Raw genomic sequence first — 16,304 nt, 5'->3', positions numbered from 1 at the left:
CGCTCCGAGTGTTTTGCGAATTGGCGCCACTTTGATCCCCATGGGGAAAGCCACCGCCCGTTCGCGCAACCGCCCCGAGGCAAAAATGAATAGGCGCAAGGCGCAAAGTGGTACATTGCCTTTAAGCGCCGAGTGCCTACGCGAGCATAACGCATTATTGCCGTATGAAGTCAAAATTGTGCAGCATATATAAACGGGGCATATATCTCAGAAACGATACGGCTGTTGCGTTGCCCTTCTTCTCTTCCTTTGTAAGCTTTTCGAAATTTTTTTCCCCATTTTGCGCTCCGCTTTTGACCAAGCGAAAAAAATGCAGTGCCGGCAAATTTTGCAACTCCTGAAAATTTTGCAGTAGTAGTTAATTCAACCCAGCAATATAGTCCCCTCCTTTTTTTTTTTTTTTTTTTTTACCATTTCGCCAACTGTCGCGAATTTAACCCGCAGTCGAAACGCGCCGCATTGTGTATCCTCACATTGTTACGCTGTTACGCAGTCAAGCAGTCACGCAGCTACTCAGTCAACCGCGCAGCCACGCAGCCGCATAGCTACTTACTTCCTAGTTACATTTTCACGTTGCCCGAGTCGCTTGCGCAAAATGGTGAACGTACCCAAAACGAGGAAAACCTACTGCAGCAACAAATGCAAGAAGCATACCATGCACAAGGTCAGTCAGTACAAAAAGGGAAAGGAAAGATTGTCGGCCTTGGGAAGAAGAAGATACGACATGAAGCAGAAGGGATTCGGAGGCCAAACCAAGCCCGTTTTTAAGAAGAAGGCCAAAACTACCAAAAAGATCGTTCTCAAATTGGTAAGCAGTAAGAGGGGGGGAAAGCGTTAGTAGCCTCGCCTTTGCCCCAAAGGATTATCTGATCCTTGCGTGCTTCTCCACTGCACCTGCGCACACCAGCGTTGTTGTGCTCATACCAGCAAGGGGTATTTACCAATGCGCTTATTATTATTTTTTTTTTTTTTTCCCCCCGCAGGAATGCACAAAGTGCAAGAAGAAACGATTTCAAACCCTGAAGAGGTGCAAAACGTTTGAGATGGGAGCCGATAAGAAGAAGAAGGGAGCCGTTTATTAAGCGCCCCACCCCACCCCCTGCATATTGCGGTCTCCTCCAAAGGAGAAAACACCTTCATTACTGCTACGAATCAAATCGCCCTGTTCGGGAAGTTCATCCATTTGGTGGTGGTGCATCGCGTGTTTGGTGCACACGGATATGCGGAGTTGTGAAGCTGAATAGGTCCGCCTACATGCTCGCTTAAGGGTGCTCAGATACGCCCTTGCGAGTATGCACAAGTATACCCATGCGAGTATGCGCATTTACGCACTGCTTCCATACATGTACATATTCTCGCTGTGCGACGTGTGCCTTCGTGCCCCCTGCATGTGCGGAGTGATGATCGGCACGGAACATTTTTCGAAAAACTCTTTTGAAATGTATGAAACGAACTGCTAAATTTATCAGTGTTTACGAAGGGTGGCGGAGGTTAAGCAGGCACACTCGCCTGGCCCCCACCGCAGTCACACCGCATGCACATGGTTGCCTCCTGGGCATGCCCATTTCGAACGACGCGTACATCTCCGAATGTACCCACAAAAAAACAGCGCTCTTTCCTGTGTGCATCCCATTCATGCGACAAACAGGAGAAGCAGGGAAAGTCTGAAACGCCTTACTTGACCAGCCCCTGTAGCTCTCCACTGGTGTACAAATCTGAGATGATGTCGTAGCCACCGATGAAGTTGTTATTTACGTATAAGTGGGGGATGTAGGGCCAGTTGCTGTAAATCTTTATCGCCTCGCGCAAGTTGTTGTTTTTCATCACGTCGATGTATACGTAGTCCTTCACGTTCATACTATTCAGTATGTGGACCACCTGCGCAGGGGAAAGGGGAAAAAAAAAAAAATAAAAAAAAAATAATAAAGCTAGCCACTGCACAAAATGGGCATACTAAAATGTGCCTCTCCTGGGTGCATATTAGTCCAAAAAACAATAATGTAAGTTTCTCAAACGTGGGAAAAACTGGGGTCAGTTGGACAAAACCACCCCACGGCAGATACATGAAACTCACCTTTGCGCTAAACCCGCACAGGGGACTTTCCGGGGTGCCCTTCATAAACAGCACAATTTTCTCCTTCTCAAGGATTTCCTTAATTTTTCCCTTCAGAGTCTACGGAGGGGGAGCAAAAAGGGTTAAAAGCAGACATGAGTCATTTAGCATAGAGGCAAACTGCTGGGCACCAATAAAATGCGCTTACATAGGAAACGATGCATCATTTTTAAAAATGAAAATTGCACCATCTCATAGGTGCCATCTCATTCGCACCCTCTCATTTCCCTCCCTGGGTTAACCTGGTACACGTCCGACTTTTCAAAGTCTTTAAAGTCGTCCGAGCCGTTGCTTATCTTCTTCTCGGGTCCTCCATTTTGCTTATCTTGAAGGGAACTGCTGAAGTTCGCTTTTGAAACCTGATTGCAAGAAAAGAACGTTAGGTTTCTCCTCACTATGCTTCGATTCATGCGAAGGAGGATCTTACAACTGTTTCTTACTATCATTGTAAAAAAAAAAAAAAAAAAAAAAATATATGCAGAGGTCAGATGTTTTTGCTTAGAACCATGTACAAAACAGCTAATTTACATTATTTTAAAAAAAAAAAAAAATTATTTCATGTTCATAATTTTTTTATGCCAAGTGGCTTTATTTCAATTCGCTGTATTGTATGTTTCTCTTTTTTTTTTTTTTTTTTTTCCCTTTCCCCCAACTGCAGAACTGGAAAAGTTACAGTGGCACCGTGAAGTAGCATACATCACCACGCCGCCACAATTCGATGATACCTTAATTTGTTCCTACGAAATAGCTCACCATGTTGGTGTTCCTAAAATTTAACCAGAGTGCTATTCCATGTGGCGCACCATTCGCATCTCCAATTTGTGTGCACAGCTTTATGGCGCCTGAACAAGTCATGCCAATTGGAAAGAAAAAAAAAAAAAAAAAAAAAACTTTCTGCATTAACACACAGCAGTTAATTTGCCCCCATTTTGGCTAACTGGTTGATTTCCCTTGGGGAAAAACATGTCCTTTCACTCATATATAGCAACTTTTCAACTAAGGCAAGAATATGCGACAAGGACGTATATGCGTGTTTCCCCGCCAGAACAAGCAGCAAAGGCACAAACGCAGTTGCACTACACACCTGCGGTTAGCATTTCCTTTCCCTCTGCTTCGCACAAAAAGCTGGGCACAGTTTGCACACACTTTGCGGTTGTTTAAAGATACATATTTTTCGCTAAAACAAACTGTGAGAAAGGTGTGAAAGTGTTTTACGTACACGTATCATGTCTTTATACACAAGAACGAATAGTGGCTGTGTCATAAGGGGAAATTTCCCCCCCTCGGGATTATTATATGCCCACATTTTGCTCTGACTCCCGCACGCACCCCGTTTGCCACGGCGCAAATTTTAACTCGCCTCTTTTGAATTTGCAAATTTTTGAATTTCCCAAAAATACCAGTTCTTTTTTTAACTTGTTAAAAAAAAATACATTCTCAAAATTTAAGTTCTCTACGTTAAGCAGTATATATAATACATACGAAAAAAAAAAAAAAAATATACGTCAAAAAAGGGTCAATCAAAAAGGAAAAGTTAATATAAATGTGTTTTTTTTGTTTTTTTTTGTTTTTTTTGTTTTTTTTTGTTTTTTCTGTTTTTTCTGTTTTTTCTGTTTTTTTTGTTTTTTTGGTCACGATAAGTGTTTAAAAATACTCATATCGTGTTTTCTAGAATTGCACAACTGATTGTGCGTAAGCGCATAATGTGTAAGAGGTGTTACTTACTATGCCTTACGCGCACGTACATACAGTTACGTGCAAACAGCAGGGAACATTCATAAGAAAGGGAAAAAAATCATGTCCCTACGGGCAAGTATTTATGTGCATGTACAAAACACAAAACACTTAATATGCACCGTGGAGGACGCCGAAAATAATGGATGTCAGCTACTTAATTGAATAATGCTAGGACTAACAATATGACTAGCCCTAATGAATTACTCACAACGTTAAATATGCCAGCACACTTATCCATTGTACAAACATCAGTCTCAAGGTCATTCAAAGTAAGATCCTCTGGTTTTTTGTTAGCTGCATTAACTCTTCTTCTGACTCTTACACCCACTCCACAGGTTACACTGCATGGAGTCCATTCGGTGCCAACGGTAGCTCTAACTTTATCTAGGTATTCTTTCACAGACTTTTCATTTGGGGCATTCGCACCTTCATTATTTTGTCCCTGTCCTCCTGCGTTTCCTCCTGCTGCCTGTCCAGCTGCTCTATCTCCTGCTGCCTGTCCAGCTGCTCTATCTCCTGCTGGCTGTCCAGCTGCTCTATCTCCTGCTGGCTGTCCAGCTGCTCTATCTCCTGCTGGTTGTCCATCTGCTCTATCTCCTGCTGGTTGTCCAGCTGCTCTATCTCCTGCTGGCTGTCCATCTGCTCTATCGCCTGCTGGCTGTCCAGCTGCTCTATCTCCTGCTGGCTGTCCATCTGCTCTATCGCCTGCTGGCTGTCCAGCTGCTCTATCACCTGCTGGTTGTCCAGCTGCTCTATCACCTGCTGGCTGTCCATCTGCTCTGTCTCCTGCTGGCTGTCCATCTGCTCTGTCTCCTGCTGGCTGTCCATCTGCTCTGTCTCCTGCTGGCTGTCCATCTGCTCTATCTCCTGCTGGCTGTCCAGCTGCTCTATCTCCTGCTGGTTGTCCATCTGCTCTATCACCTGCTGGCTGTCCATCTGCTCTGTCTCCTGCTGGCTGTCCATCTGCTCTGTCTCCTGCTGGCTGTCCATCTGCTCTGTCTCCTGGTTGTTTCAGCTTATTTTCACGTGGATTTTTTGGTTCTGCTTTCTTTCCATCCTTTTTTTTTTTAGCATCTCCTTCCTCGTCATCTGGGTTCTCACCAAGTCCTCTGCCTCGGCTAGCACTTTGTCCTACGTGTGCCGCGCCAAGTGAACTGGCGTCTACATTATTGAAGTTTACTCCATTTAAATTTATGGCCTTGGACAGATCTACATTGTGCCCGCAGTGCGTGGGGAACAAGTCCACCAACAGGATGGAAGAAACAGCCAAGAGAATGAAGTTCTTCATCTTGTTCTGGTATATACGTGTGTGCAGGAAGGCTGTTTACACTTGTAGGCCTTTGGCTGTTTTGCTTGCTTAACTTAAGCCGCTTAATAATATATACACGTGTATATAAATATATATATGTATATTTTTTTGGATGTTTGTGAGTTTGCCTTATGCAGGTTTATTCGAGAAGAACAGAACTTGTTCGAACGGATGTAACACGCAAAAAAAAGGTTTTGTTGTTTTTACGATAAGTATGTTAAAAGGACTTAAGATGAAAAATTATGCGAAAAATATATTTTAAAATATAAATGTTGTAAAAAAAAAAAAAAAAAAGCACAAATGTTTAAACATTTTTTAAAACATTTTTTTAAGACTTTTTTTAAGCATTTTTTAAGCCTTTTTATATATTTGCTGGCAGCCCTTTTGCGTGTGTGCAATTTTGTGGTTATGAAAAAAGGGGCAACTGTTCAGAATTTCTTTATCTTCCAAAAGCATGCAAATGGATTGGCAATTCCTCACGTAGAAATGACGCTCGGAGGGTTTACCACCCTTAAATGCTGTCACTACAACGAAAGTTGGGGAGGAAATAATTATAAAAAAATGCATGCGGAAAATGTAGACCTCCTGAGGGGTGGCAACCTTTTCCTATTTCTGCATGCATCCCCAGGGGATGCATGGATGTGCTTCCCATTCCGTCGGATGTTGACTAATGTTCATTCTGCCAAGCTGCTACAGTGAGCCCTACGTACGTTACTATATGGACATTCCCAGATATGTCCTATCGTGTGCACAAAGGCGCGCATCAACGCACGTGCTGGCACTATTACTTCATGTCAAAAGAGGCTTCATTTTTTTAATTCTGCAAATGACCGGAAGGACAGGAGGTAAACAAATTACCCTTCGTGCAAAACCTGCATGTGTTTGCATTGAAAAAAACCCCAAAAAGAAAGAAGAAAAAAAAAAAAAAAAAGGGGGACTTCCACAAGGTGGTACTTAATCTTTAAAATAAAAGGAGCTAGCATGTGCACATGTTTTATTACCTGTCCTTATCCTAACATATCGCAATTTACCTCATTTTTTTTTTTTTTTTTTTTTTTCTACTGCATTTCAGATTTGTTCAGGTGTTTTCTTTACTACGCGTTAACATTTGGACCTCGATTTTTTGAAAAAAAAAAAAAAAGCCAAATAGCCAAATAGACAAAAAGGAAAAATCCTAACGGCAAAATAGACCTGTTCTTCTTCATTTTTTTTCGTAAAAGGGAGTGCTCGCTTGGCTCCCCATCATATGAACATACGTATAGCGTACGTAAGGGGTACATGTTGTGCCCATCCTGCGCATCAACCGATTGCACACATTATGCCCATGTATGTGCCAAATATGTAACAGTTTAGCCCCACCACACACGTGTAAAAGTGGAAGCCGCAAAAGTTACTTCATGTGGCGTAGCGGACAATTGAACTGAGGTTAACTGGTAAGGTAAATTCACCCCTTTTTTTTTTTCTTATTTCGTCCACTTTTTGTAAGTAGCTACAAGAAGGATGGCACATCACCCCCTCTACAACATTTTCTTCCGTATGTGCAGCTCGCCCCTTTATTGGCTACATAATAAGGATGATGTCATTTTTACAAAAGCGTGAACCAAGGGGGAATTGAAAAGAAAAAAAAAAAAAGGCTACCAGAATGTGCATGGATAACCAAGCACATAAAAAATCATTTTTTTCGCATTACCTGTTCATACTTTTTTTTTTCGCGTTTCCTGGTCATACTTTTTTTTTTGCGCTATATGTTCACACTTTTTTTTGCGCTATCTGTTCACCCTTCTTTTCCACCTTGCCGGTGTTGCTACAAAATTTTATGCGTTTAATGGGCTCTAAATAAGGAACGTCAAAAACGTTGCAGCGGGGGAGAGGGGGTGTAAACACAAGCTGCTCTGTTGAGCGAAAGTAGTCATACCCAAGGGGGGAGCTACCCACGTCATGTGTTCACACACCTCGGAAAACTAAGAGAATAACCATTCTGTGAAGCGGTTTGTACTATTTTATGCCTCCATGCAGCCCGCTCGCTTGCGCAAGTTGAAACACCGCGCAACGGTCAACAGCTTAAGCCGCATTCAAAAAAGCGAAAACTAAATTAACGTGAAAAGAGGGGCAATAAAAAACCCGCGCCAACCATACAACGGCGCGCTTCATCATGATGCAAACTTGTGGACAAGTCACAATATCCGTTCCGCAAGCGCGCAAAAGAAAAAAGTACCACGCCAATCCACTCTTCCGTGGTGCGCTGCAACCCCATTCTGTGCACGTCCGTCATGCGGAAATGGCAAAAATTTTAAGCGTCACTTGGGTTAGTTCAGTCAAAATTTATCACAGGCAAGACGGGCGAATCGAAGCACTTACGAGCAACTGCGCAGACAATACGTACGTGGGTTAAGGGCTAAAAAATGAGGAAAATAAAATACACGCCGGGGAGGGTACATGTGTACAAAGGAGTAATCGGCTAGCTCCACAGCGTGGTTAAATAATCACCTCAAAATTAAAAAAAATTATGAACAGTCAGACAAATGCAAAAAAAAAAAAAAAAAATAGCTAGCTTATGTAGCTAGCTAGCACTGCCCCAAATAAATTTTTCTTTAAGTATGCTTTAAAAAATAGAAGAACAAAAATCTCAAGCGTTTTTTACAACACTTGTGTGTGCTGCGGCACTTAGGCAACCGCCGGGGGTGAAAATTCCCCCGCTTCTCTATCAAACTCTTCATCATTATGGAAACGTCAAATGTTAAAAAAGGGAAGTTTTCTTTTTATGGAGAGACGGGTATTCCGTCACAACATGTTCATAAAATTGTGTACGCTTTCGCTGCATATGTGTTATTTCTCCTGGGGGGGAAAACTTGGTAAATATTTTGGTCCACTATATTGGGGGGAAGAAGGGGACTCTTCACAAATGGCTCTTTCGGCGTGGTGGCTTCGATTGGGGTCTTCCTCCCCGTTGGCCCACTCCATTAATGTGGTCTCCTCTTAGTTTAGTTTAATTTAGTTCAATTTAGTGTATTTTTTTTTTTTTCTTTTTGCGCCCCCCAATTTGATACCCTCTTCTGCACATGTGCAACCTGGCAGACGCCTCACTCCATATGCTAGTTTCACTGGTCGATGAATTCAATGGGCAGTGAAACTAAACTAACATTATCTAATAGGTTATTTACTTCCATCGTCGTGTCTTTCATATTCGTGTAGTTCTCTTCGTTGGAAATGTCGGCATGCGATTCGCAATCATTATTGAATCGGCACGCAGAACGCTTGCGACGTAACCTCTTTTGTTTTATTTCCTCCTTCTTCTGTTCATACTTTGCAAGAAGTTCCTTTAGCCGCGTCAGTTCAGGTTTCTTCTCACTGGCATGATCTCCACTGTAGATACGTACGTAATCGCTCGCCTCCTCAACAGCTTTTCCCTCGTTCTTTCTCCCCCCAACTACACTCGTTTGCGTATCACTTGTTAAATCTTCAAGGCATGATAGGTATATTCCTTTTACCGAGTTGTCATTTTCATCCTCCGCTTCGTCTTCTCCGTCCGCTTCTCCTCCTTCTTCTTCTCCTCTGTTTGCTTCTCCATTTTCGTCCTCTAAACTCATCCCCGCCTCAAGCATGGTCTCTAAACTCTTCGCCTTTCGAGGAAGAGTGACAAACGCTTTTATATCTTCTTCGGTCATATCAAATATCCCCCCTGCTTTATACTTCTCCCAGTCCTCCATTTTTGGCTCTTTTTTTGGGGAAGCCTCTTCATGGGAAGTTCCCTCCCCTACGTTAGCATCTGCACTTGGTCCGCCACAACCATTATGATGGTTACCATGACTGTTACTCGTTCCATGCATGCTGTGTCTAAAAGGAGAAACGCCTCTTAAGAATTGTAAAGACCATCTTTTAAGAGTGTCTGTTTTCAGTTGGCTCCTTCTAGTGTTATCTTTCCGCCTGAGAAATACAGGTGGTTCATCTTTGGGGGGCGACGAGGGGGGAGTAACAAATGGGTTGGTCTGTATGCTCCCTCTTAGTAAAGCGGCGTCTGTGTTATCTTCCGTTGGGCCTTGACCTGACAAGTTTTCATCACTGTCCTGTTCATCTGCTCTATGAAATTGCCCCTCCTCTAATGGTGGGAGAGTAGCTTGTAACAGGAACCCCGTCTTGTAGGGACTATCTGGGGGTTCTTCCGTTGAGGGGGAGCTTAAATTAGATTTGGTCGTTGAGTTATTTTCAGTTTCGCTATCTTCTATGTCAAAATCGGAGTCGTAGAGACTGGTGCCGTAATAGTTGTTGTCTTCATCTTCCGAGTCTGCATGGGAGCTGTCGACTGATTCACTGCAACTGGAGGTGTGCGTCCTGCTGCTTCTTCTTCGTTTCCTCAGCCCTAAAAATAGGTTCCCTTCGGGGAAGGCAAAGGGGGGTGAAACGAGATGGAGGAGGGTAAATTGGCACACCAATCGGCACACAAATGGGTACACCAGTGGGTACAACAGTGCACAGACGGACGACACCTCGCGCTCCCTCCCCGTGTCAAGAGGCGGCCTCGCCATTCTGCTCAGCCCCTTATGGGCTTACCGAGTGGGTTAAGCAACTTCAACTTCTTTTTCGAGGCTCTATCAGCAACTTCCGCGCCTGCGGGAAGGCCAAGCAGGTTGTGTGTTCTCGCTCGTGAGGGTATATGACAGCGCTGGCGAGACGCGAGCAGACGTGTGCGCTTACGGGCGAATGTGCCCTCCCCATGGCGCAGCACACCGCAGTACATTACACCGCAGTACATTACACTGCTGTACACTGCACTGCGATTTTTTTTTTTTTTTTTTTTTTTGTTTCCCCCCACCAGTCACGTATGCACGTTTCCACATTACACAGATTAATTAACGTCACTTTTGTGGTGAAAAAAAAAAATAAATTAAAAGTATTCACTATCGAAATGCGGCTCATATCACCATCAAATGGGCCCCAATTCGTCAAAATGGCCCCCAATTCACCGCCAAAAATTAGCGCAGTTCTGCTTCCCCCCCACGGGTAGCAGCATTCGCGTGCACCATTCGACGAGCACAGATTCGATCTTAACCATTGGTACAGTATAGCCAGGAGAGGAGGGTCATCCAGAGGAGAGAGGGCTTCATGTTGGGTGTATTTCTTCCCCTGGGGTATTTTTCCTCGGGATGAAAATCTCCCCCGTTTGTTCTTCTATTTAGGGATGGTAGCTCTTAACTACGTATAGATTAAAATGTGAAACACTCTTCGTTTCACCGTTCAGCACATTTCACTGCGTTTTTTTTTTTTTTTTTTTTTCACATGAAGTATTGTCTATATAGCAAGATCTACAGTCACTCAGGTGAACCCTTGGTCATTCACATTTTATGGGAAAGTTGACACAAAATTGTGAGGAGGAAAAAAAAAAAAAGAACTACATCCCTTTAGTGGTCTACAACAGGGTGCCACCCTTAAGTAAGATGCACTTCTTCATCGCAGTTTGGTTACATTCGTGATGGCAGGTGGTAGGCATGTTTGCAAAAAATACATATGCACGTGTTTTTTTTTTTTTTTTTTTTTCTACTTCATTTTCTGCATTTCGTTTATATATCCTTTTTTCCAAAGCAAACTTTCAATTTGGTCCCCTCAAGTGCATCCCCCCCTTTCAGCGCCACCACAGAAGTGGGCAGAGCGATGTATCAATTTTTGGGCCAGGCAAATTTACCACGTCTACTGAGCCACCTTGCGCATCCTGCTGCTCCGTTTTCTCACCACCCATTGTTCACTCGTGCCATGCTGCACATCATCGCAAGGCACTTTGTCACGCGCCTTTTTTCATTTTATTTTTTTTTCCTGACCACCTCACCATTCCATGCAACTATATATACCCACAACAGCGAACAGATTGACTCACCAAAATGAACGCGCTATTAGAAACCTACTTTGGTGAAGGATTCAAGAGGGCCATCCCTGCACATTCCTCCATCCGGTGTTGTATAATCAGCGCGCATCACAACCATCAGAGGGGTGCCAAAATAAAATGCCCCCCGCTGGACTGGTGCGGGTTGATCTGTCGAGGCGGCGTGTGGGGGTCCAAGGGGGTGCAGCCAGGGCGGCGGCAAAGTGGGAAAAGTGGGCAGTCATCAGCGTGATCAGTCAACTGAGTGAGCAAACTGAGCAGTCGCCAAAGTGATCAGTCGGCAGCGTGCCGCTGGACCAGGCGAAACATCGTGGCAGTCACACCGCAACATGTGGGTGGACTGACCAGCCTGCCAGCCTGCCCGCAAACCAACCGATGCGCCCACCAGATGGCACCAACTCTCCTTTGCGGACACCACCCCTGTTGCCCACCCCAAATGGAAGGGCCAGAAAAATGTTGCCATTTTGCCAACCATGCGTCAGCGCGATGATAAACAGAGAAAAGGAAAAAAAACATTTCATACGCAGATTACCTGTTCACAAAAGGGAGACCCCACCCCCGAAAAACTTCCAACGTGACGTTTGACTTGGCTATCCCCCCGCCCCGTTACACCGCGCACGTTGCGTATTCCGCATATGCCGCTGCTCTGCATGTATCCCCAACTTGCCGGACAAAATCAGCCTCCTTTTCGAGCGCATTCCGCAGCGCCCTACTGCGCCGCGACCAACCCCGCTGCTTCCAAAAAGTACACAGATGGGACACCCCCTTCTGAGCATTTCCCACTCCCCTTTGCCGCTCCAAACCAGATGAGCAACCCGCGTCAAGTTTTTTCCAAAGTGCGAATTTTCAATGTGGCATTATGACTCCCCCTTTCCCCCTCCTATAAGGAACGCAAATGTAATGACAAGGCAGCAAAATACGTAGCCAATTTTTTTTTTTTTTTTTTTTCCTCCTGTTTTTACTATGCCCACCCGAGTTGGTGAGTCCCCCCAGCCACCCCATTCATTTAAAACGAGGACCCCGGGATGGTAACACTCGCATCCTTCTTGTTAGCGAGCGAGAAAAGGATAACATCGGTCCGCATTTTAGAGGGAGCCTTGGCCTACTACGTGGTAAAACGGCTCAGTAGCCTATTCTTTGACCAAGCGGGCACACATTATGGGATAGAAATTTGCTCGTGTGAGGAGCTCCGTGTGAGTAATTTGTTTCACTCGAAGGTTATTCATTTCGGGGGGGTGGACGCTGATGAGGAGCTGGCGAAGTTTCTCCAAACAGTTGTGCTGCGGGAGGAAGTGGCGAAAATTCCCCAAACAGCTGTGCTGCACCAGGAACAACCCCACTTGAGCAAAAATAGCGGACGCGCAAGTGAAAACGGCAGCCGGTGGAATGTCTACGTTTTAAAAAGTTTACATCTCTTGTATGCGAATGGGAGGGGAACGGAGAAGAAGCATTTTGGTGAACTCGCCTCGTACGTCATATCACTCCTTCATCGCGAAAATGGAGTTATCGAAAGGAAGGACAAACTGCTCTTCCTCATTTTGTTTTTTTTCCTCTTCACAAAGAGGGACCCATGGAAGGGGAGAAGCCGCCACGTAGGGGGACGTCGTTCCCAATTTGTAATGAAGGCGGACAGAAGAGGGAAAAAAAAAAAAAAAAAAAAAATAACAAAAATCCCCGACGACTTCAAATCCTTTTATGAGCAACTGAGGAGGAGGCGATTTAACAAGTTGAGGCTCCGCTCAGCACGCAAGTTTCTCCTCACTGGTCTGTGCCACGTGCAACTCATCCGAGAGGGCGCCAATGAGTTACACACAGGAGGGGGCAAAAAAAGAGTTTTAATTTTGTGCAAAAAGTCGCTTCGCTACCTCAGCGAGGTGTGTGCAAATTGGCAAAAAAGTGCAAACAGGGAGAATGGGGAGAAACGCCCCAATTGCCTGAACGGGTCAGGCGAACTCGCGGGGGAGGAAAAAAAACGCTCGGCCAAGGAAAAACGCGAACGGTTAAAGAATGCGCCCCTCTGGAAACTGCTCCACAAAGTGAACCACAGGGAGGGGAGCGGTTGGAGATCTGACACGGGAAGGAGAAAGTGCGCCAACTTGGGCACCGCAATGGAGGGGCCCTCAGAAGAAGGGGGGCCTAACCAAAATGGACTGAACCACGTACGTCTATGTAAGCGTCTCCCCAGCCAAGACGCACTCTTCTCCCTAACCTGCGTATGCATATCCCTGCTATGCAACACCAACGGCTACAACCACTACTACCGTTTGGTGAGTCTGCTGAGGGAAAGGAGGAGCTTCCACTTACACGATCGGGTGAACCGCTTCGTCAACGAGTTAGCCAAGCTGGACGCCAAGTGTCAACATATCTGGAATATGAAGAATGCCCTCCTATACCTATACGTGGAGATGTGCCTCAAGAGGGGCCACCAAGTGGTGAAAAAACGGAGGCGAAAAAAGGCTAGTCAAAGTTTAAGTCGAATGGGGGTTTCAACCAACCGCAAGGGGATGCCCACCGAGGGTCTACCATCCAAAGTGTCCCCAAGTTTAACACAAAAAAAAAAAAAAAAAAAAAAACATGCATGTACAAGTGAGCAAATTTTAAAATACGTGAAGGATACTTTCCAATTTTTTGATGACATTTTGCAGATCAAGTCGCACAACTACATGGCCACATCGCACATTTGCACATTCAATCAGCTTCTTAACTTTCTGTGCGTGGGGGGGAAGAACAGTCGTAGGAGGAACACCCCAATTAGCAAAATGATAGAGAAACGGTTTCACACAGTTGTTAGGAAAAATGCCTACTACTACGCTGTGCATAATTCGTTCCTTCTCGTTCATCTGCAACATGTGTATCTCTCCCTGGTGGACTGCCTAAGGCGCTGCTACTGCGTCGTCGTACGGACCAACCTGTTCACGTACAGTTTCGACTCGGTCAGGGGGCACGAGCTGTGCAGTGATGCGCGGTGGGGGGTGGCTGGCAATCACCACTGTGGCAGTTACCCCCCCGAGAAATGCCGTTCTTCCCACCACAAAAGCACATACCTCGAGTTTCTCCTCTTTGAAAGGGGAGGGGAAAAAAAAAAAAAAAAAAATTATGAACAGGTCAGAAAAGTTACTCCGCAAATGTTGCACACAAAATTGAAAAGCGAAATGAAAAAATATAAAATTCTTTCCAGACAGATGATCCACCTGCTGGACAAATTATATAGCGAAAAATTTTACATTCATTTTTATTCCAATGGGCTGAGGAACGCCCTGTACTGCCGATGCAACTGTAACTTCTTTTTCCTCGAGGTGGTCTGCAGTGTAATCCTTCCGCTCCAGCTGGAGGGGTGCAGTGGAGGGAAGGATGATTCGCCCGTTGGGGGAAGCGATGAAAGGAAAGGAACCTCCGCTGAGAAAAACCACCAAACGGAAAGAAAAAAACACACACAGGGAGAAACATCACGGCTGCTGCGCAGTGTAGACCGCTATCTCGCGAAAGAATTGAAATACCTCTTCCATGAGTACACGCGATTCAGGGTAAAATATGGCGAGGAAAAAAAAAACAACCTCACTAAGCGGATTGGCAGACTGCTCAAACGGTGCACACACGTTCGTAATACGTGGCATCACTGCCGCGCTTCGACAAAAGGGAACATCAAAACGAAGCGGAACGGGTGGATTGTGAATGGGTTGCTCTCGGTTGGCCAGCACGGCCAGCATGACCGCCATTCACACCTCAGAAAGGAGAAGACGCAACGAAAGGGAGAAGCGACGTGCCCCCCCGTTCTGGTAAGCTATTATGGTATTTTTTTCAAGTGCATAATTTACACCATCCATGAATACGCTTTGCAGATATGTGGCATGCTACGTGGAAGACTCAGACGAACCCAATCGTCATCTGTTGACCGAGAACATTTGCAGCGTCGTACATGCCCCCACCGTCTGCTGTCCCAATTTGAAGAAACAAAACAATGCGGCGGATCAATCCCACATGACACACTCAACTGTAATGATAATCTACACACCTTGTACGTAATATACCTAGACATATTGCTCTTTTTTAAAGCCATGAAAATGAGAGATTGGCACAAAAGGGGCAGCTCGTTTGGCCATTTGGCCAACTGCCAACCTGAGGTGCCACCCAGAAGGGGTCCAAACGAAAGGCCCTTTTTGAAGTTCCTTTTTTCCGCTAATTTCCGCCTCTTCTTGTGTGAGCACAGGTACGCCTTTTACCTGCTGCGGGAGGTGCGCCGAGCGCTCCAGTTCGTCTTCCCGCGGGTGAAGCGGCGGGTCGAGCGGCGGGGTAGGCCGGGCTGACGTAGCCCCACATCGTTTGAGCTCCGTACCCCGCCTGCATGCACCACGTGAACCATTTTTTTGTGAATTTTTTGGTAAACCCAAAATGACGCCCTAATGTCCCTGTTGGGAGAAGCGCGCGTAAATTGTTGGGGTCCCTCAAAAATGTGCAAAAAAAAAAAAATAAAAAATAAAAAAATAATAATAAAATGGACACTGGCCGCACGCCGGCTTATACATACACGCGAACACACGTACAGCCCCCAATCATTCGCACGTGGGAGGCCGCCCCTCCTCCTCAGCGCTGCCCCTCCTGGCGGTAGGCAAAAATGGCGCAGGCGCACTTGCGGTGCTTTACGTAATCGCCGAGGATGTAGCGAACGCGCTCGTTGAGCAGGTCGTAGAGCTTCATGTACCGCAGCTGCAGCTGCTTCCTCACCTTGAACTCCTTTTCTATAAGCAACTTTATTTTGCAATTGCTGTTTTGAATCTGCTTCCTCAGTTGCTCCAAGTGGTTGTGAAAGTTCCCCAGCTCTCGCTCATACATCTGTTTGTCGCAAAAGTTCAGGACATACTTCAAATTATTTTGCTTCGTCTGCTCCTCATTTTGTAGCATGGCCACTTTCTCCTCTAGCATGCTCCTTATGGAATGCTTCTCTGTGATTTCCATTCTTAGCGATTTCAACTCCTCCGTCATTTGGGCAATTCTTTCTCGGTAGGTCCTCTCCTGCTCATCTTCGAAGTTGCTGCAGTCTACCTCGTCGCTCAGGAACGTCAGGGGGAAGCTGTCAAACAGGATGTGTTCCTTGTTCATCCTGCCTGGGGCGTTTCATAGGGGGGGAGAAGTTACACCAATGGGTCCGTTTTTTCGGGGGATAATACCCCTACTTCTGTGCTTGTTGCCGATTCTACTTCAAACTCTGTGCGTGTTCACCCCTCTGGAGCTTCTTCCCCCCCTTCTGTTTGGCTCCCCCCCTGCTGTGCTTGCTT

At 45.5% G+C, this 16,304-nt stretch overlaps 6 protein-coding genes across 6 annotated transcripts, besides 7 other annotated features; 2 read left to right on the top strand and 4 right to left on the bottom strand.

Moving 5' to 3' along the window:
- Positions 1–47: 47 nt before the first annotated feature.
- Positions 48–70: a microsatellite.
- Positions 71–409: 339 nt separating this feature from the next.
- PVX_119345 (60S Ribosomal protein L44, putative) lies at positions 410–1,473 on the top strand. The gene is made up of 2 exons (XM_001613016.1): positions 410–808; positions 984–1,473. Exons 1-2 carry the CDS (start codon positions 596–598, stop codon positions 1,080–1,082), a joined length of 312 nt encoding a protein of 103 aa, XP_001613066.1. The 5' UTR covers positions 410–595; the 3' UTR covers positions 1,083–1,473.
- On the bottom strand, positions 1,424–2,562 carry PVX_119350 (1-cys-glutaredoxin-like protein-1, putative). The gene is made up of 3 exons (XM_001613017.1): positions 2,356–2,562; positions 2,075–2,173; positions 1,424–1,878 (listed from the first exon to the last, which is right to left on the bottom strand). Exons 1-3 carry the CDS (start codon positions 2,557–2,559, stop codon positions 1,675–1,677), a joined length of 507 nt encoding a protein of 168 aa, XP_001613067.1. The 5' UTR covers positions 2,560–2,562; the 3' UTR covers positions 1,424–1,674.
- Positions 1,952–1,979: a microsatellite.
- A 633-nt stretch (positions 2,563–3,195) lies between the features above and the next one.
- Positions 3,196–3,224: a microsatellite.
- Positions 3,225–3,433: 209 nt separating this feature from the next.
- Positions 3,434–3,455: a microsatellite.
- Positions 3,456–4,004: 549 nt separating this feature from the next.
- Positions 4,005–5,138, bottom strand: PVX_119355 (circumsporozoite protein precursor, putative; the record flags this gene model as incomplete). The annotated part of the gene is made up of 1 exon (XM_001613018.1): positions 4,005–5,138. One exon carries the CDS (start codon positions 5,136–5,138, stop codon positions 4,005–4,007), a length of 1,134 nt encoding a protein of 377 aa, XP_001613068.1.
- A 91-nt stretch (positions 5,139–5,229) lies between these two features.
- Positions 5,230–5,252: a microsatellite.
- Positions 5,253–8,257: 3,005 nt separating this feature from the next.
- On the bottom strand, positions 8,258–9,682 carry PVX_119360 (hypothetical protein; the record flags this gene model as incomplete). The annotated part of the gene is made up of 1 exon (XM_001613019.1): positions 8,258–9,682. The coding sequence occupies one exon, from the start codon at positions 9,680–9,682 to the stop codon at positions 8,258–8,260; it is 1,425 nt and encodes a 474-aa protein (XP_001613069.1).
- A 2,374-nt stretch (positions 9,683–12,056) lies between these two features.
- On the top strand, positions 12,057–15,335 carry PVX_119365 (hypothetical protein, conserved; the record flags this gene model as incomplete). The annotated part of the gene is made up of 1 exon (XM_001613020.1): positions 12,057–15,335. The coding sequence occupies one exon, from the start codon at positions 12,057–12,059 to the stop codon at positions 15,333–15,335; it is 3,279 nt and encodes a 1,092-aa protein (XP_001613070.1).
- Positions 14,200–14,243: a microsatellite.
- Positions 15,336–15,612: 277 nt separating the features above from the next.
- Positions 15,613–16,128, bottom strand: PVX_119370 (hypothetical protein, conserved; the record flags this gene model as incomplete). The annotated part of the gene is made up of 1 exon (XM_001613021.1): positions 15,613–16,128. One exon carries the CDS (start codon positions 16,126–16,128, stop codon positions 15,613–15,615), a length of 516 nt encoding a protein of 171 aa, XP_001613071.1.
- Positions 16,060–16,091: a microsatellite.
- Positions 16,129–16,304: the final 176 nt, after the last annotated feature.

The sequence above is a fragment of the Plasmodium vivax genome, chromosome 8 (assembly GCF_000002415.2).
Source record: "Plasmodium vivax chromosome 8, whole genome shotgun sequence".
Lineage (NCBI taxonomy): Eukaryota > Apicomplexa > Aconoidasida > Haemosporida > Plasmodiidae > Plasmodium > Plasmodium vivax.
The sequence above is the reverse complement of the archived record's forward strand: the minus strand, read 5'-3'. Positions and strand labels throughout refer to the sequence as shown.

Bases quoted from the DNA above. Each gene is read 5' to 3' on its own strand.
- PVX_119345 (XM_001613016.1), top strand. From the start codon at position 596: ATGGTGAACGTACCCAAAACGAGGAAAACCTACTGCAGCAACAAATGC. The intron at 809-983 runs GTAAGCAGTAAG...TTCCCCCCGCAG, and splicing joins AAAAGATCGTTCTCAAATTG to GAATGCACAAAGTGCAAGAA.
- PVX_119350 (XM_001613017.1), bottom strand. From the start codon at position 2,559: ATGATAGTAAGAAACAGTTGTAAGATCCTCCTTCGCATGAATCGAAGC. The intron at 2,174-2,355 runs GTTAACCCAGGG...CCCCCTCCGTAG, and splicing joins AAAAGTCGGACGTGTACCAG to ACTCTGAAGGGAAAAATTAA. The intron at 1,879-2,074 runs GTGAGTTTCATG...TCCCCTGCGCAG, and splicing joins TGTGCGGGTTTAGCGCAAAG to GTGGTCCACATACTGAATAG.